Source organism: Aspergillus karnatakaensis, assembly GCF_047715665.1.
Source record: "Aspergillus karnatakaensis strain CBS 102800 unplaced genomic scaffold BJY04scaffold_3, whole genome shotgun sequence".
Classification (NCBI taxonomy): Eukaryota; Fungi; Ascomycota; class Eurotiomycetes; order Eurotiales; family Aspergillaceae; genus Aspergillus; species Aspergillus karnatakaensis.
In genome coordinates, this window is record NW_027395715.1 from 527925 (window position 1) to 546816 (window position 18892).

Genomic DNA, 18892 nt, shown 5'->3' on the forward strand with positions numbered 1-18892 from the left:
GGGGGAGGAGGCTTGATTTAGTATTGGCAGATACTTCTAAGTGAATGGACGATATGTTAGATAGGATAGTATGGAAGGGTCTAGATGGTGTCATTATAAGGCATACGACTCACATGCAGAGCTAAGGTACAAATACACCTTACGTTCTTAACAACCCCAGTTTTGTACCCTGGAGGGAAGTGGAGTGGAAGGGTACTGTATGTGGGGATAATCACCTCAGACCTGACACATTAGAGACAAGATCTAGACCTCGTGCTACAAAGTACATGTTTCTGGCCTTAGATATTGTGGACTTGGTGAGGGGTTTATGAGATAGACATGACAGCCCTCTCCAGCCCTCTATCGTTCTAGACCTTTCCTTTTCTATAAGCTGACCTTTACATGCGTAACGAGAGACCAATTCTGACCAGGGAACGAGCTTATCTCTATCGACCCCACACTTGTTCAAATGTGCTGTCATTACGAGCAATCTTTGTATATATGAATCCAATCCTCGGCCCTGATATATTGACTAACATACCATTCCCGACTCTTCCTTCAACCCAGCAAACCTACCCAGATCCCGCGAAAATGGCATGGACCTGGCGCCGCAATGTTGAACATGTAAGGGACATATCCTACCCCTCGATTTTACACCCGATCAGCCCAGGGTCTAGTAATATCCTGACATGCTCTAGCCATCTCAAACAGACCAATCCAGCATGCCAGAACAGAGCATCGACGGTACGGACATCGGACAGAACACCGCACAAAACATGGGAGGAAGTCAGCGTTTGAACCGGCCCTGGCGCGGACTGAACCCCGCGGTGCAGGCTGATGAGGGGGTTGAAGCGGATGAAGAGGAGGATGAGGTAGAGGATAATGTTAATATTGCGGGGGGGAATTTCGTGGATGATGACTTTTAGCTTAGAGCCTTTGTAGAGGAAAGGATTTAGTGTGCTTTAAGACACTACTAGGTAGAGTGTACTCGCTAGAATCTATAAAAGTCGTTTAGAGTGTGGATATTCACGTATAAGAGTCCTCGCGGAGTTGAGGGGATAGATGGAGTCGATCATGCTTACTTTGCAAGAGAGGCTTAAGTAGTATTCCCTTAGTTGGTGCTGGCTTGTATACAGCTGTACAAGGCTCATCACATCTTTGATTTTCTTCCATCGTGGGTGAATGCATGGTAACAAGACCACGCCGAGGTCGACGCCCCCTGGTTCAGTCATTAAGCTTAACCAAGGAACATTTTAGTCTCGACCAAGACCACATGCTGATGAAAGTATGCTGTCACACTAGATACAATAGCACCATATATCCGGCCGTGGTGAGTATCCCAATAGTCATATTTTGCTTAACTCCCTACCTCTACCCTTTGAACAATCCCTTGACTATTCTAACATAATGCCTCGCCGCCACGTCGCTGTGAGTACAACCACCACCCCCTTTCTACTTATTCAGACAAGGCAAAGGGCATATTTGCTAAATCGTAATCCTAAGGCTGCCTCTTCAACCTCAGAAAACGCCGACCCTGAAGAGCAGGATTACGGGAGCTACCAGGACGACAGATCCCAGGACACCACATCACGAACAGGTGACAGCGGGCTGCCGTTGCAGAAAGAGGATGATGCGAGATTGAGGAGTGGTGAGGGGGAGGAAGAGGAGAATGGGGCAGTTGAGAGCTTTAAGACGGGGAAGAGGGGGGTTGCGGGGGAGGATATCTATTAACGGAGTATTGATCATATCTACTTCTGGTTTGTGCGGTATCAGTGAGGAATGAGCTATATTACGCTGCTTTTGAGGGACCTGGATTAAAGCTGAAGAGTGAGAGAAATATCAGGTCTCAAGTGTCTTACAGATAGAGACGTGAGATGAAGACATGCATCTGAGGAATATAGATTACCTCGATGGTGTGTAGACATTCGTCGATCAGGAATCTGACTGAAGAACACGTCCTTTGCTAGCAGTTTCTACGAATCCATTGATTCTTGGAGTCCGCACGAGAGTGAATGATGAGGAGCAAATCAACCATTCAACCAGCTAGCCACCTTGCTGGTTTCCAGGGTCTGATCAAGCCTCATCCTCGGGTAGACCTCGACACACCCAAAGCTGACCTATTCCTATCGATCTCACTCTTACCGAACCATGTTGTCACTCGTTTGTACACTGAATATAAGTGGGTGTAGGCAGCCTAGCTTACGCCAATGCCTCTCCTATCTTGCAATATCCAATAATTGGTGTCATCAACCTCAGAAATAGCCATAATTACAACCACAATGCCTGTTCCCAATTGTTTCCAGCGGGGTCTCCCAATCGTAAGTTCCACGCCCACCCCATCTCCATGATTTTAACACAACGCTTAACTTACCTCTCTCGTTCAAACCCAGCCTGCCGACGAGGTCGACGCGGCCGAACCCCGACAGCAGAACCTCGGAACATCCATGCCTGCACAGGATAGTTCCCACGAAATGGGCGGCCAGCAACAAATGCCGCTGCATGATATCGTGGATCAAATGAGGGACGAAGACAACGACGATAAGAACATGTCAGGAGGCGTAGGGATGGATGAGGATGTCGAGGCGGGTGGGCATTTTAGAGGGAGTAGGGGCTTTGCGGGGGAGGAGGATGTTTTGTGGGAGTGATTTTGTTGGAGCGGTGGATTGGGTTTGAAATGGACATAATACGTATTCGTTCTCAGGCTTCTGTATTGTATATTTTATATATTTGACCATGCAAGTACAATGGGTGTTCGCATCTAGATACACCACATATTGCGGTTACTAGGCAGTTACTACTACGTACAGGCCGGATAGGCCACTGATACGGTTGGGACCTCGCAAATGGTAAGGTCAAAGAGAAATCAACAGCAAGACCTAGGCTTCTAGGGTCCTAAGTCCTCGGTTGCAGCCATGGCGCGGTGTCATTTCGATTGATTAAACTAGACTGGAAGCTGTATAGTTGCCAACAGCTTGGCAGAGCTAGCTCTCAACTATCGCAGGGATGCTCTGCGCAGCAATGGAAATAGGGGTCGACAAATGAACGAGAGTCGACCAGTCCCGGATTATCGATCTTGAGAAGGTGCAACGTGCTGTTGTGTGTCGTGCCTTTTGCGGGATGAACACCACCTGTCCTTCCTCCTCCACCAACAACGCAGCCAGAAATTATGCTCTCTGCTCTTAGCCTGAGAAGGACTCGAATTCTTCCTTTCACAATTCCAAGATGGAGAGCACAGTCATCCCGCTTGATCCACAGAGATTGGAATAAAAATGAGGACTGGTTTCGGTACACCCGGGGCCGCTTCATCCTCAACGAAGCCCATGAGATGGCCATCCGCCAGGTGAGATTCGACATGAATGAACTCGTCAAATGTGCCGCCGAAGCAATCGGCTACAAAGGGGAACAATGCTGGAACGTGGAAAAGTACCCGGACGGACAGTACAGCAAGGCATTCCTCTTCACCATGGACGATGGCGCGCAGGTTGTTGGCAAGGTGCCGAACCCAAATGCGGGACCTGCTCACTATGTAACTGCGAGTGAGGTCGCGACGATAGACTTTGTAAGACTGCTTGCACTGTATGGCTTCCAGAGTTAACCCGTCCTAGATGAGGACGAGATTGCAGACTCCAGTACCAAAAGTCCTCGCGTGGAGCTCTAGAGCTGATGCTACTCCGGTTCAGGCGGAGTATATCATCATGGAGAAGGCCCCTGGTGTCCAGCTCAGTACTGTGTGGCCGAGGATGGAGCGCGACCAGCGAAAGGAACTTCTTAAGTCGATCGCTGAATACCAGAAAGTCTGGATGTCGTTGTCTTTGAACAAGTATGGAAGTCTCTACTACTCCAGTGATGTAGCTGGCTCTAAGGGATGCACGACTACTGACGAGAATGAATGTGAGACCGAAGATGATCGTTTCACGGTTGGTCCTGCGACAGGCCGTGAGTTTATTGAATTTGGCAGGATGGCACTGGAATTCGATCGAGGACCTTGTACGTTCTATTTCGCTTGAAAGGACTTCTGCTCATCTTTAACCAGGGAAGACCCCCGAGGAGTACAGAATAGCCGCTGGCCTCCGAGAACTTGCCTGCGTCGAAACTGCCCCTCAGCTACCACTAGCGCCTGGAACTCTGTATGGCCCAGGCCCATACAGGCCCTCTCGTGAGAAGAAGATTGCCGCACTCAAAGTCCACCTGAGCCTCGTGAAGTATCTTCTGCCTGTCGAGGACTCCCTCAGAACTGCTCTGTTATAGCACCCGGACCTATCCGCTGAGAATATCTTTGTCGACCCTAGGGAGCCAACCAAAGTCGTCCGGTTTATTGACTGGCAATCGACTGAGATTATCCCATTGTTCGAGCACGCCCGCCCGCCGTACTTTATCAACGGCGACGGGTCGGAGATGCCGCTTGTTGACTCGGACGACTTCCCAGATGTTGAGGCTATCAATACAATGCAGCCTGGTGCGCGTGAGGTATTAGTGGACATGATATCATCGCAGGCTCCATTGATCATGTACAGATCACTCAACAGGAGGAATAATCAGCGTTTGTTCCAGGCCATGGAATACCGACAGACAGCTGGCGTCGAAGTCACGATCTTTGCAGACAACATTTTCATTGACGGCGAGGCATGGTACCTTGCTAGGTGCCTGCAGCTTGAGCATGAATGGCCACATCTCCCAGGCGTGCAAGCCGCAGGAAACCCGCCATTCCCTTTGCAGTTTTCCGAAGATGAAAAGGTTCAGATTGAGCAGGATTTTCGGGATGCAATGGCGGGAATGCAACTCATGCGAGATATAAAGAAGTCATTTGGCGGGATGTGGACTGCCAAAGATGTAGTGATGCCAGAACACTATGATGCTGTACAGAACCAATTAGACCGGGTGAAAACTGGGCTTATGCTGCAAATTGCACGCACCGATGATGAGAGGGCTATTTGGGCTGCGCAGTGGCCGTTTTGGTGATTGCGTGATATTCAATACCGGATACCGGTCTTTTTACTTAATTCGCAATACAATACAAACAACTCTCACCTCATGTCGAGTCTAGTTATTTGCCGAAGCCCGCGGCGGAAAACTAGAACTTTGACGTATATCAGAAGTCAGCCGCGCTCGTTCTAGGTGGCTACCAAATAGTTGTGAAGCCGCTGCTAGACAGGCCCTTTTGTAGCCAATGAGCCCGATATACAAGCTGTATCTTAGGTGAGCGAGCAGCTCTTTATCCCTGTAGACTAGAATAGTAGAAATTTGCACAATATAGAATGGATAGAACCAACAACAGGGCTTGACTCAGTACATTGACAGAGAATCAACCGAAACGCCTCTTAACCCCATCTCTACTGCTGCTCCTCAAGCCTATACACCAAACAAGCCTTTTCAACCTCCGACCCCTTAACAGCAACAGCCCTACAGAACAGGAAAACATCGTCGCCATCTCTCTCAATAGCCCAGACCTATATCGATTAGCATCAACATGAACCGCCCCATATTAGACCTCAGCAAGTGAAGAGAAAATCACACGACTAACCTGCTCAGCACTCCACCCCCCCTCCTCACACCAAATAAAATCCTGCACAAACGCCCTCTGCAAATCCAACCCCCCAGACCCAGAACCATCAGCTTCACTCGTTAGATAGCCTTCAATAGAAGCAACATCTACCGCCCCACCCGTCTGAACCGTCAAGACCGGCTTCACCTTCCCCCCGGTGCTTGTCCCAGCAACAAATCGGCTCTTAACCTTGATCGCAGCACCAGACACCGCATCAACATGTTCATGCTCACTCCAGTCTAAGGAGCGGGTTTGTTCGACGCCGGGGAAGATGGAGCGGAGGCCTTGCTGCATCATTAAACTCGGGTCTGGGGTGGTGGTCTGCGTGATTTTCAGGGTGATTGTGCCGGATGTGACGGCTTTGCGGCGGAGCCAGGAGATTCCTTGCTAGACTCCACGTTAATTTGTTTGGATCGTGGCGATAGAGGTAATTTTGGGGTTGGCTGAGAGAAGGGGGGACGCACTAGTTTCAGCGCTGCGTCGAGGTTCTCAGTTTTTGATTTATCCTGGCATTATTTAGCAAAAGCGTTATACATTCAAATTTATTGGTATGGAGAAGAGAATCAACGGACGTACAATCACCCAATCACCTGTGAGGTTGGTGATGCTGATGTCGCTTGGGGCAGGCATTGTGGTTGTGATTGTGGTTGTGGACTTGGTCTGTGTCAACTGGACGGAACCTAAATGTGGGTGAACAAGTGATTGAGGATACTATACTCTTGAAGCTGCAGCTGGGGAAATGTCGAAGATATACCTCTCCTGAAACAGCTCTGTGACAGGCACTAACCGGCACATGGCCTGTCTGCCGAGGCGATCAGCGTCTTGAAACATCCACGGGTGGTGCCGAATTTTCGAGTCGATCGGTAGTTGATTTATTAACAGTTCGACTATTGTTTTGTATGGTAATCCAATCGTGTCGAGGTAGATTTCAGGGTCTTGAGGGCTTGATCTGGTCAACTGGTGGAAATTAGGGCTGTTTCGGGGTGGTTTCAAGGAATCACCTGCACACCCTCGCTCGCGACTCCATAGCTTACCCTGCCAAACTAAGTATCTTTGATGTACCTCCTATTATCAGGACCTAGAGAAAAGCTGTTTGAGTACAAAGGGGGTGCATATGCTCTGCTTCACTCCTCGGATTAGTTTGCTATTGATGACTCGAGCCTGTTTTATGACAATATTGGAGCTCAGTCTACTTCACTCCCTCATTGAAGCCTAGCTTTAGGCACTGTTCATAGCGCTAGACTCTGATATTAGGCTGTACAGCAATGGGTAGCTACCTCAGATTCAGCGGTGAGCTGGTTAAGGTCAGCAGGGTCCATTATATGTGCTATCAGTCAGCAAGGATCTCGTTGGGTTTATCCGACGCAACCGCTCGATCCGCAGCCTCTACAGATGGTCAGCATCATACAGGACCATTACAGGTTTGTCTGGACCTCAACCTACAGCGTAAAAACTGCCACTACTGACAAGACCGATGCCTCTAATAGGTACCTATTAAAGATTTGTCGCTTTGCATTTGGCCATTGTAACCTACACGTTCTCTAGATAAGCTCAACTGGGCAGCGTACTAGAGAAAATAGAAAGCGCTTGGATGACTTAATCATTCCTCTTATTGGGCGCCCTGTTGCCTTAAGTTCATGGAGTTGGGGCTAGTATGCTCCATCATCTCTTGATAATCCGCTGTCAGGTTCCAGGCGCCGTAAGGAACTGACTCGCTGCGTAGACCAAGCTGCAAGTTCATCCCAATCAGCAGGCCTTGTTCCAATTGAGTAGTTCTTGCATTCATTATGTAGTTAAACCCTTGATGATCTTTTCCAGAACACCTTCGGGGTGGTGAGGGATGATCCACCTTGAATCCAGACCCTCGATCAATCATGGATTATTCATGGCTGACCGGATCCCAAGATGAGCATGAACAACAAAACACAAACGCTTACTCTAAAAATTTAGCTTACTGCCTTTAACAGCTTTACCTAGTGCATCTGAAATCAATAAAAAATCGTATGAGTCCTGTCTTCAACAAACCATCAAACCTGATTACCACCACACCACCAAAATGGTCGTAGCAGCAGTCGAACTCATCCAAACCCTCCACCCCCTTCCATCCACAAAGTCAACCTCAACATCACCGACAAAGTCCTCACCGACATCTCCAACAACACCCCCAACATCCTCCGCCCTCGCCTACATCCCCGCGACTCTCCCCGACACTCCCGACACAACCCTCCTCCAGATCCACCCGTGGGACCTCGTCTCGCCAATCCCGTTAACAAACACCTGTCCGATCTTTTACGATGCCGCAACACGAAAATACTACCTCTTCACAGCCGAAGGCGCACAGCTCCTGCACCACACGCCACGAGTAACAATCAAGAAAAGGACGGCGCGAAAAGTGCTACGCAATCTCGCAGAGAACGGCCATTCAAACGATGCAGTCTGCGCGCTTGGAACAGAGCTGAATATCCCTAAGTCCACGAGTCCATTCCTCTCAGACTGCGATATCATCTACCATGCAGTCCACGATTCAATCGTCGTAAAGAGACGCAGCGGAGATACAGGCTTCTTCAAATTCTGCGTCGACAAAGCCGTCCGTGATGGCGGGAGGAAATATAACAAGCCGAACCCAGCTGGACTGGGGCTGGCATTCCCCCTGGACCGGGGTATCAATCTATACACGAGTTTCCTGAGGCCCGGGTTTGGCTGCGTGTTGAAGTGTACTTGTGAGGAGGTTTATTATTGTATGCCATCCCCCCAGTTCTATATCCACTGTCTCCTGCCTCTCTTCTATATCATACATCGTGTGCTGACTAGATAAACAGATGGAAGGACAGTCTACTGCCCCTCCTGCACCTCCTACCGCACCCCCCTCTGCATGAACCTCACCTCCCTGACCCCGAAAGCCCCGCAAGTCCTCGGCAAAATCACCATGCCCATCCCCCTCGCAGAGAAGATCTTCTCTTCCTGCCTCGAACCAGGCACAACACTGTCCACCACAGCCCCTCCTACCCTCTCCATCCCAGAAACATACGCTACTCTCTCTACATGCTTCAACATGCAAGACCTCTCTACAATCCCAGTGCAACCGTCAGAGCTAGTCTCGAACCTCCTCCGAGACTGTCTCTTCGTTGAAGTTGAGGTTCCGTTGAGAGAGCGGTGTAGTGATGGCGCTGGACCCGGGAGCTGGAGTCGGACGGGGACGGCGAGGCTCGCGAGGGGACGGGGGAAGACGATGGTGGAGATTAAGGGGGTGAGCTGGGTGGAGTTTTTTGGGATCCAGGAGGGGGTTGTTCCGCGGGGACGGGGTGGGTTGGGGCATGGGCATGGGCATAAGCATGGACATCATGGGAGTATTAGTGGGTCGTCGTCTGCGACGTTGGTGAATCCGGGGGGAAATGTTGTTGTGGTATGAGTACATGCCTGGGTATAATTGAGATGGGAAAGGTGTTGTTTTGTCGACGAAAAGTAAAGGGTATAGACATGGTTTCTTTAGTTTTAGTGGTAATTGCGGTTTACGGTGTTATTTAGGCTCTTTAGGTATAGTTGAGCTGGGATCTATTGCAGCCTCATGGAAGGCGATTAAATATATAGACTGTTTTTACTAGTGTGGTGATTGCGAGCAAGACCTCAAGCAACTGTTGGTCGTCTGTTCCCTTTCCGATCGATCTGAAATTGAATCTAGATGCAAGCCATCGGTAAGAAGTGAGCGAGGACTACATTAGCCCTACGTATCGTGAGGCTCAAAAGAGCAGGGATGATCTGCCAAGGCCGGATCTTGGCAGGCGACGAGAGGCTACGTCATCTCTACAACACTCTGGTCCTCACATCATAACCATTTCCATCGGTACTCCCACCGACAAAATGAACAGAAATAGACCCCCTCCGTACCAAGAAGACCTCGAGCTGGATCGGCTCGTGAGCAGCGACGACGAACAACCCGACTCGCCCATCGCCATGCAGCCTTCCGACGACATCCGGCCGAAATGGCTGTCCGACTCACGCCAGCAGACCCGGCTATCGAGTATCGCTACTTTACCTATGCGCATTCTTCGCCCTCGCTTTACCTTTGGCTACATACTGTTCACCGCATTTGCTCTATACGCCTTCTACTGTCTCGTCCGAGGCACCCCACTCTTTGCCTCACCGCTACCACCATACACCGGGCCACACGGAATCGGCGCCATCGACCTAGAGGTCCCTTTGGCGGGAGGCCCTCAGACTGTCGCGCCGGGCGTGCTCAAAAGCACTGGAGAGCCAGCTTTCGAGGTCGAGACGCTCCTCGCTACCGTCTACTATCCCACCGACAAAGACTTCCGATCGCGCAAGCCGCGGTATCCATGGATTCCGCGCCCAGTCAGCCTCACAGGCCAGGGCTACGCTCGATTTGCCCATGTAGACAACTTCATCATTAGACCCATTTTTACCTTTGTTTTGTGGGCGATCGGCGGCTCTATCACCATCCCCGCCGAAGTCGACGCACCACTCCTCACCAGCGAGAAGAACGAATCATTCCCCGTGACCGTCTTCTCCCACGGCATGGCCTCCTCACGAACCGACTACACCAACTTCCTCGGCGAGCTCGCCAGCCGGGGACATGTCCTCGTCGCAATCGAGCACCGCGACGGCAGCAGCCCCGGCTCCTTCGTCAAACCATCCGCCACCGCACGACCCCGCAACGTCCTGTCCTTCCGCGCCTCAGACCTATCAGATGAAATCGACGACCCGGCCATGAAGCGTGCACAGCTCGCTTTCCGAGACGTCGAAATCTCCGCCGGCATCGAGCTCCTCCGCACCATCAACGCCGGCAAACCCGTCGTCAATACCCGCGCCCCAATCACAACTCTCGAAAACTGGGCCAACCGCCTCAACCTCTCCCAGCTAACAATAGGCGGCCATTCCTACGGCGCCACGGGTGCCTTGCAAGCCCTCTCCACCTCCTCCCCCTCCAACCCAAGCGCCGGCCTAATCCTCGACCCTGGAAAATCCTCCGGGCAGCTAAACCCCAACGTGACAGTCCCAATCCTAGTCGTACACTCAAACTCCTGGTCGCGCACAGTAAGCCCGTTCTTTGGCCGCCCACACTTCGACACTGTCCGGGACCTCGTCCGCGCTGTCCCCGCCCCATCGTGGTTCCTGACTAGTCTCGGCACGTCGCATCCAAGCGTGACTGACGCACCGCTGCTGGAGCCGATGCTGTTAAGCTGGACGACTGGGGCGAGACTAGATGTCAAGGGCGCATTGAAGGAGTATGTGCGTGTCGCAGACGACTTTTCGGTTTTCGTTCGCACGGGCGAACGAAGAGGCGTGTTGAAGGAGAAGATGACGCACGAGGAGTATGGGGTTTGGGTTAGCGAGCAGCGGCAGAAGGAGTTTCCGGAGGAGATGAAGAGGTATTGGGAGGTGCATATTACGCCGGATGACCAGGGGAAGGGGGAGAAGACGGTTGAGCAGGAGGATATCGAGTTGTGAGCGGTACGAGGTTAATGGATTCTGGTGATAGTTATGGTCATGATTATTGTTATTATTAGGATACGGTTACTCCTAGCTTGTACTGTATAGCATTCTTAGAGCAGGAAACCTTCTTGGCTATGCAGGTGCCCTCCTCTCTGTTCCTTGACCGGGCTCGCCCTAACTACTACCTCCCTCCTCAACCAACTCACGATGCAATGCATTCGCGAGCACCGGCCGCAGAGGGAGACAATGCAATCCTCTAATGTTATACTAATCTTGCCATCAGTTCAAAATATGATGGAGCCCATGAACTCATGAAATAGCTGTCTCGAAGAAGTGAAACTATAGCTATATAGCTAACCTACATACCAAGATAAAATGGTTTTTGCACTCGCATAACAGTATAACAAAGCCAAACACATAGGGAAATCCTATACCAAGGCTGGGGCCCTGAAGTGCACAGTTTACTAATCGTATCGAGCCCACCCTAAGCAACTAACTACTGCTCGCAACAGGGTAAACCCAGCCTAGTCGTGGCGCTGGCACACACATCAGACTTCGACTCTTAACTAACCCTCGACAAGGTAGAGCAAAAGGAAAAGGAAAAGGAAAAAAAAAAGGATTATAAAGCAAAGACAAGTTATATTCGAGCGTACCCTTTGCAACATGGAGTAGGTAAAAAGGAACAGAATACCTAATGGATCTAATCTCTCCACCACCGAGCCTGCGAACTCGCCGTCATCTAGGCAAGAAAAGACACAGAATAGATATAGATACCATCAGCATCTATCTAGCTACACAAAGCCTAGCACCCCACCCGCCCCCACCCATCTAACAAGCAAAAGAGCACGTCGTCTCCGTCCAGTCACCTGAGATACTCGCCCCCTTGCTCTTCTCGCAGGCGTCCGAGTTAAAGTCCGCGTGCTGGTCGCTGTAGTCGAGGTAGCCATCGGTGTTGGATGGGTTGGTGTGGATGCTGCATGGATTATCCATGGTCAGTTCCACCCCTACCTCCAAAAGGAGAAAAGAACGAATGGAGGGGCCCGGGACCTACCAAATAGAATACGGGAGCTGCGAGAAATAGCACTTGTCGTGGCTGACCTCGTTGCACGCCGTGGAGAGTTTCTCGGTTGAGCCGTCGGCGTAGGTCACTTCGCCGTAGCAGAGAAGGGTGTTGTCACCGCCGACGACGGGGTTCTTGGAGCGTGTATACTTGTTAGCTTACTCCACTTGCTTCGCAATGAAGATACCTAGGGATAGGGGCAGTGGGAGCTGGAGTATGGGTGGCAGACCTGGCTTCGGGCGCTCCTGAGAAGGAAGGAGCAGGTGCCGGCGCGCTTTTCGATAGCAGCTGCGGAAGAGGTTGCCGCTAGAGTAGCAAGAAGGGTAACAAGGTGGAGCTTCATCTTGGAGTTGACGGTGGGTTGTTTGTTTGTTTGGAGAGTGTTGGCGATGCGGTTCTGGTAGCTGGATGATTGAGAGAATTCGTTGGAAGGCTGGTCTTTCTATTTCCTCTTTATACCCACGACAGGCTGTATGTAGGTTAGGTATCCATCATTTCGGTAGTCTGGCAGGAACGGACAGAATATGATATGACGCAAGCTGACAACTTTTGAGATTGTCCGTCACCTCCATTCCAAGGACCAAGTCGCATTGTTTCCTGGTCTAGTGAGGAATATCAAACCCCACTCGTGTAAGCTGAACATGCACCCCTTCCAAGGTTTCTGCCAACGGCCCCCAAATACAACCCACTCTAGGCTTGATATATAGTATCCTAGCAGTGGACGGGTGCATTCTAACGTCAGCAGCCGAATCATACTTACGGCTTCTCCGCTTGTCCGAGCTTCAGGATGGGACGGATGTACATGGCCGCGACGTGGCTTTGTTATGCAGCTTGGTACCTCCGTATAATATTGGACGGAGTCAACCCCTTGGACCCCGTAAGGAACAAGGCTGCATTGGCAGTGCCACCACCTACGTCGGAGACATTCCGTCAGATGGAGTGGCTGGGCTGGTATTGGTGATAGCTTAAGCTGCTAGTATACATTACTCACGAGTGCTATAAGCCTCATGCAATTCCATGTACTATTTGAACTGCACAAATAATTACACCCACTCTTATATCAACAGTAGTGGACTCCGGAGGCAGCTGCTGTGTTGGACAACGGTCAGGCGCGAAACCACATTCCAGCCCTGATAGGATTCAATCCATGGAGGTTCCCGGCCCGCCGCCGAGTAAGTTTCCTTTTCTATGGTAACGGTCTGCTCTTAGCTTCAGCTGGTTCCTTACCGTAGTCAAGGCGAGCGGGTCTGAATTCCAGAGCCCTCCGGAGTTGCGGAGTGCAGCGGGGCCCCGGAGTTACGGAGTATCAGTTATTGGTGTTGGCGTACGCCTTACATGACTCAGTATGATGATCTCTATTGTACATGCGTTTCACACTACTACTCAACTGGATCACTCTCGGCTAGGTGTTTAATTGCTCAATTATTCAGCTAGAGGCCACTGTTCTCGCTGTCTGGCTTTGTCCGTAGTACCAGGTGCCCGAGAAAGCATCATGGGTAATGGAAGGCTACATGCTACAATATATGTGTAGTATATGGTAGCTATTAATTACATGGATAAGTTAGAAACCATAGAAGTCGAAACTAGAGTCATGTCCAGGACCTGCTATTTCATCACGCGAGCCCTAACCTCTAAATGTGCCAAGAGCCCGCCTGGCCTCTTTATATTTCTCTAGCATACCCTACTAGTTTTAGTATATAATCATATAGTAAGGATTGTATTGGAGAGATAGTACAGAGATAAATATAAGAAAGTTGTTGATGCCGCGTTGTGAATTATCTGAATGCCCTGTATCGGAAAAGGTCTTTCATTCCTGCTGATGTCACTGTAGGTTAGGATATTGGATTCTAAGTAAAGCTAGGATGGAGGGAAATTACATGTCTAATCCTACTCTACTTCTTCATTGTAGATAGTTGGCTACCCTGTCAGGCTTATATATTCTGCTAGACCGCGGGGGAGAAGCTTATATATAAACTCTGGTGCTCTATGTACATGGCGAGCTCTCTTTCTACTTAGAGCTCTGCAAGCAAACATTGTCCAAATCCGCAAGGACGAGTTGACTATGGACACTTGTCGGTACATAGAAAAGAGCCACTTTCCAGTCTGCTACCTAAAGTCCCGTAAGATCACAAGCCCACGTATAATAGCCATGACCAGAATCATTATCCCAAACCGTCTCGACCGCCTGGGGGCACGTAGCAGTCTTGGTTCCACCATTCAGCCCAACAGCAGAGACGGTGATTGTGCCGTCGTCGGAGTTGTCCGACTCAACAACCACATCGATGACATCAGAAAAGATCATCTCGAACGGACACCCCCATCGGTCGCAGAAAAGCTCGTTCTCCCAGAATGGGCAGCCGTCCTGCGGTGCTTTGCCATCATCTGTTAGATATGTTATTTTGCCGCCGCCTTGGCCGTCCTCGAGCATGTCCACGAGGAGTTCACAGCCGATTGTCGGTTCGGTTCCTGGGAAGCTGGCTGCGAGAGAAGAGGCGTATCCAATTCGGAGGGAGAGATCGGCGAGTGCTAGCTGTAGCTGTGAGGCGCATCCGAGTAGGAGAAGAGAGGAGCTCTTGATGCTGAACATTCTGATTTTCTATCAATGCGTGTGCATAAGTAAAGGGTTCAGTTCCACCTAGATGTGATCGTTCGAGCCGGGAAATAAAGACACTGACCTTGTTATCAAGGACGGCTACAGCTCAGTCAAGGGACAGGGACAAGGCGGGATAGAGGTGATCGGCAGCTTGGTGAAAGACCGGATGGCAGTGATTGAGAGAGATCATGAAGGGAGATGACCTGCTATTTATGTTTCTCAGTCACAAGCCCATAATAGTAGGTAGTTGAGTGAATGAGGTAGAAGATACAACAACCTTGGAAGCGCCATCTACCGTCTGGCATGGCCCCGAACTGATCATCCTCATGATGTCAGGCTAAGACATAGGTGTGGTTCGTGACAACTTAGTGATTAGTGATAGTATTATGTTCTCTCCACAACCAATCCAGCATTAGCCAGTAAAAGCGGAAGACAGGATCATCTGCACTAGCTAGTCAGTTAGAATGTAACAGTAAAACTCTTAAAGAAGCAATGACCTTGGAAGTGACACCTAAGCTCAACCTATTCCATTGACTGGAAGTACAAGGCAAGCTCATCCGCGTAGCCACTCGTCGGCTAGAGCAAAACGGCGCAGCCTGATAGGGCTGTGATCTGGCAATAGACGTCACAGGCCTGCGCCGGTTCTTGATTAGACGACTGCGTGCGGTTTATTCCGCCATTTTGGCAGCTTCAGGTCTCATGATAGGCCTTGGGCGCCGTAAGCTGATCTAGATCTCTGAGAGAGCCGGAGACCACTGCTCGTCTTTACTTCCTGCATTCATCTCCAGGCTCCTCTTTCATCTCCTTCTTTCTTGTCTGGAAGATCATCTCGCTTTCTACAGTACTATCTAGATACTGGATATGCTTTACATGCCTTGTGCATTCACACGGTAAGGCTCTCAACGACACAGAATGTATTTCATCTTTCTTAGAGAATCAATATGTAGACTACAGGACCTTGGGGTCTGGTTCAGGGGAGAAGCCTACCATGGATCCGGGGCGGTCTCGGGGTCGAACCAAATTCTCCTCCTCGCTCTCTTCCTCTTGCTCTTGCTCTTCCATAACAGCCAACAACCAACAACATGCCCCTGAAAATCCTCGAACTCGAACCCCTCCCCCCCCCCCCCCCCCCCCGCCTGGGGCTCCCTCCTCTCCGAATGGAACACCCCCCACCCCGAATCCGCCACCGAATCGACCCCCGCCCGGTACCGCCGTCTAGCCCGCCAATTTCTAGCCTTAGGCTGTCTAGGACGTCAGGTATGCACCCTCAAACCACCCACCTATTAGAAAGCCCTCATAGCGACTGCACGATCTAATAATGAGCCCAGCCATACAACGAACAACTAGACAACCCACTAACGCCCACAGAGATCTAGATCAAGGAGATCCTGCGCCCTGCGCGCCCCGAGGCGCTGCGACCCTTTGCGGAATATACGGGGACTATGGGTGGGGGAATGCTGGTGCGACTGTGCTACGACGCGGAGAAGGAAGAGGCGCACTAGGCCGTGATGGCGGAAAACTTCTCCCACGGGTTTGTGGGCCCCGAGGGCATTGTTTTTGACGACGAAAGCATTTTCGGCGCACGAGCCGGGACGGGCCTGGATCTAGACCTGGTGGGATTCCTGGAGCTCTTCCCGGAGAGAGTCACCGAATGGTCGCCGGAGGGGAATCCCGCGGAGCGGGAGAGGGCACTTAGGTAGGATTTAAGTGCCATCGAAGAACGGGAACGCGATTATGATCCGGAAGGGGAGGCGCTCTATTCGGAGGGAGTGCAGCGGTATCTTGCGGAGTACCGAGCAAGGGATCCAATACTGCAGTATTGGGGATTCCATGCTGCTTGTGTGGTGACGCATCTGTTTATTGAGGATAGAGAGGCGTTGGAGGGGAATGGGCTGCTGCATGTGTTTTTGGATGACGTTGGGAATGTGGTGAGGCAGTGGAGGACGCCTGAGAGCGGCAATGGTGACGAGTTCGAGGGTTCGTGGAATGATGGGCTTTGGAGGGCGGAGTTTGAACTTGGGCAAGGCGAGCTCGGAGCTACCTATCGAGAAGGGGGTGCTAGGGGGCCGCCGTATGTGCTTTAGGCTTGTTGCTTGTAGGGTTGTTGTGTTCGCGCCACTTTCTATCTATCTAGTCGTGTTGGTGCGATGAGTCGAGCTATCGTGGGCCAGGAGCATGTCTCTAATACGCTATAGCTCTATACCTGGAACTCTGAAGTGAGCAATGGCTGCAGTACGCTCCAGACAGGGATCGTAATCTAGAGCTACGTATCCTCAACCACATCTCGAACAGAGGGCACCTACTTCCCTGTCAGAGACCATATGATGCAGTTCTCGCACAATACTTCGATACCCACTATCTTGTCTGCTAATGAGCTTCGCCATATCCTTATATCAACGTCAGCAGAAGGAAATTCGAGGTATATCAAGGAGATCTTACCAAATTATTAGCAAAAATGGGGAAACTGAGCTCCCCATCGATTGTAGCCGAATCTTCAGACACAATGCACGACCGGACCATAGGTACAGTCTCCTGAAAGCAAACAATCTGAATCCTAGCACCATCATCCTTGCGCCTTGCCAGAAGATTGTGAAACGACCGACGTAGGTCATGCTGCGCTCTCGACTGCGGTTCAAGCAGTGTAACAATCTGCCGGTTAGCAGGCTTGAAGATGTTCATTACTCTGGAAGCCCGATCACCCCAGGTTGCAAAACTGGCTCCACAATGCGGAGTGCCTAGGAAGCATATGCTAGTGGTATGTGTTCCAATGTCTCGCAGGTGTTCCCGTCGCCTTTTTCGCGCAGAGACGAGGGCCTGCTGCACCACCAATCCGCCCAGGCTATGAGCGACGAAAAGCAGTGGCCTGGACCTCTGCAACCACGTTAGAGAATGGAATGGCGCCGAACGCTCCAGGACGGGACGTTGATTGACGTACTTGGTTACCGCTCCGATAATCAGACAGGCTGCCCAGTAGGTCAGCAGCGTATCCCGACAGCTATTCCTAGGACACCTGGCTCCAGAGTTGTCAGACAGCGACGTCGTATCCAAACACCGTAATCCGGACGTTAAATAAATCATAGGGCAGAAGGTCCTTCGGCCAGTATATCCCACGCTCTCCATGGTTCCATGTTCGGTGCGCGTCACCCATGACACCGTGAACAAGAACAATATCCAGTGCCGCATCCACTGGGTCATGGGCCACGGTGAGGCCATGTGAGCTCTGTTGTAGCCGCTTGATAATATTGCATGTGGTCGCGCAAGGAGTGCGACCGTGTGGGGTAGGAGTTGAACCTTGCGGCGGATATGGTTCCTGCATGGCCATATCAACTCCAGGATGGTGAATGTGTCACCTGAAGATGCGACTTCAAAACGAGGGAGTGAATAATCCAATGCTGACCTGCTGTTTCGGGGTCAGGTGGACTGAAGTTCGCACTGCCTTCCGTTAGCACCTGTGTCAGATACCTCTAGATTCAAACGAAATCGAGAACAGAATGGTTAAAGCACTAAAATACTGGTATGACTGGCACGGGCTCTGTGATACTCAGTTCATACTTGGAATCCCAGTAGCGTCGCCATGGCCCTAGGTTAGGGGTCGTCACTGGAAGGTCCATGCCATACAGGTGGCGCTGCAGGCTACCAGCCTCAGAGGTTCTCTGCAGCAAGGGGAGCCCAGATATGGGAATCCGTACCTTGGTATAGCAAGCGTATAGGTGGCGCTGTAGTGGGCGGCCTCACAGGTGGCACTGCGGATCCAAGTTCTGACTCACAGACATTACTATGGCCCGGGGTTGTCCATCGACATAGTTGCATCACACAGGTGGTACTGTGGATCTCCATTTCCAACCATAGTATATCCGGGGGATTGAGAGACCAGCTGGTCTTGATATCATCATTTGCATTATCCAGCTTAAGCAGGTGGCACTGTAGAGCATCCCGGACTATAGCTGTGACTGGTGTGAGTAAAAGTCGATGCAACATTCCTCGAGACCTGACGCCGGCTGGCATACTATAGCAGGTCCGAGACCGAGTACCGAGTATGCTCCCGCAGAAGAGACAGAAGGGAGAGAAAGGACAACAAATGATGAAAGAAGAACAGTATAAGGTCCAAACTGTACAAAGGCGACGGCGGGATTAGGCAACAACATACCAATAAGCAACGCTAACAACAAAAGAAAATTCAGAATAAGAATCAGGGTTTCTCGAAAGAAAAGAAGCTAGCTGGAGAGCGGGCGCATGCCATATTTATCATCAGATCTGACGAGGCTGG

General features: G+C 50.8%; 7 protein-coding genes across 7 annotated transcripts; 4 read left to right on the top strand and 3 right to left on the bottom strand.

The window, feature by feature from the left end:
- Positions 1-3331: 3331 nt before the first annotated feature.
- BJY04DRAFT_213363 (kinase-like domain-containing protein) lies at positions 3332-4938 on the top strand (the record flags this gene model as incomplete). Its single annotated transcript, XM_073714858.1, has 4 exons — positions 3332-3538; positions 3585-3966; positions 4013-4176; positions 4228-4938. The coding sequence occupies 4 exons, from the start codon at positions 3332-3334 to the stop codon at positions 4936-4938; spliced, it is 1464 nt and encodes a 487-aa protein (XP_073576418.1).
- Positions 4939-5309: 371 nt separating this feature from the next.
- On the bottom strand, positions 5310-6151 carry BJY04DRAFT_213364 (uncharacterized protein; the record flags this gene model as incomplete). The annotated part of the gene is made up of 4 exons (XM_073714859.1): positions 5310-5426; positions 5501-5908; positions 5986-6027; positions 6098-6151. 4 exons carry the CDS (start codon positions 6149-6151, stop codon positions 5310-5312), a joined length of 621 nt encoding a protein of 206 aa, XP_073576419.1.
- Positions 6152-7577: 1426 nt separating this feature from the next.
- BJY04DRAFT_213365 (uncharacterized protein) lies at positions 7578-8930 on the top strand (the record flags this gene model as incomplete). The annotated part of the gene is made up of 2 exons (XM_073714860.1): positions 7578-8259; positions 8341-8930. The coding sequence occupies 2 exons, from the start codon at positions 7578-7580 to the stop codon at positions 8928-8930; spliced, it is 1272 nt and encodes a 423-aa protein (XP_073576420.1).
- A 417-nt stretch (positions 8931-9347) lies between these two features.
- On the top strand, positions 9348-11307 carry BJY04DRAFT_177997. Its single transcript, XM_073709673.1, has one exon. The coding sequence runs from the start codon at positions 9380-9382 to the stop codon at positions 10985-10987; it is 1608 nt and encodes a 535-aa protein (XP_073576421.1). The 5' UTR covers positions 9348-9379; the 3' UTR covers positions 10988-11307.
- A 493-nt stretch (positions 11308-11800) lies between these two features.
- BJY04DRAFT_213367 (uncharacterized protein) lies at positions 11801-12375 on the bottom strand (the record flags this gene model as incomplete). Its single annotated transcript, XM_073714861.1, has 3 exons — positions 11801-11945; positions 12024-12166; positions 12262-12375. The coding sequence occupies 3 exons, from the start codon at positions 12373-12375 to the stop codon at positions 11801-11803; spliced, it is 402 nt and encodes a 133-aa protein (XP_073576422.1).
- A 1548-nt stretch (positions 12376-13923) lies between these two features.
- On the bottom strand, positions 13924-14785 carry BJY04DRAFT_177999 (uncharacterized protein). Its single transcript, XM_073709674.1, has one exon. The coding sequence runs from the start codon at positions 14617-14619 to the stop codon at positions 14143-14145; it is 477 nt and encodes a 158-aa protein (XP_073576423.1). The 5' UTR covers positions 14620-14785; the 3' UTR covers positions 13924-14142.
- Positions 14786-16399: 1614 nt separating this feature from the next.
- Positions 16400-16903, top strand: BJY04DRAFT_178002 (uncharacterized protein). Its single transcript, XM_073709675.1, has one exon. The coding sequence runs from the start codon at positions 16585-16587 to the stop codon at positions 16774-16776; it is 192 nt and encodes a 63-aa protein (XP_073576424.1). The 5' UTR covers positions 16400-16584; the 3' UTR covers positions 16777-16903.
- The last annotated feature ends 1989 nt before the right edge of the window (positions 16904-18892 follow it).

Bases quoted from the DNA above. Each gene is read 5' to 3' on its own strand.
- BJY04DRAFT_177997 (XM_073709673.1), top strand. From the start codon at position 9,380: ATGAACAGAAATAGACCCCCTCCGTACCAAGAAGACCTCGAGCTGGAT.
- BJY04DRAFT_177999 (XM_073709674.1), bottom strand. From the start codon at position 14,619: ATGTTCAGCATCAAGAGCTCCTCTCTTCTCCTACTCGGATGCGCCTCA.
- BJY04DRAFT_178002 (XM_073709675.1), top strand. From the start codon at position 16,585: ATGGTGACGAGTTCGAGGGTTCGTGGAATGATGGGCTTTGGAGGGCGG.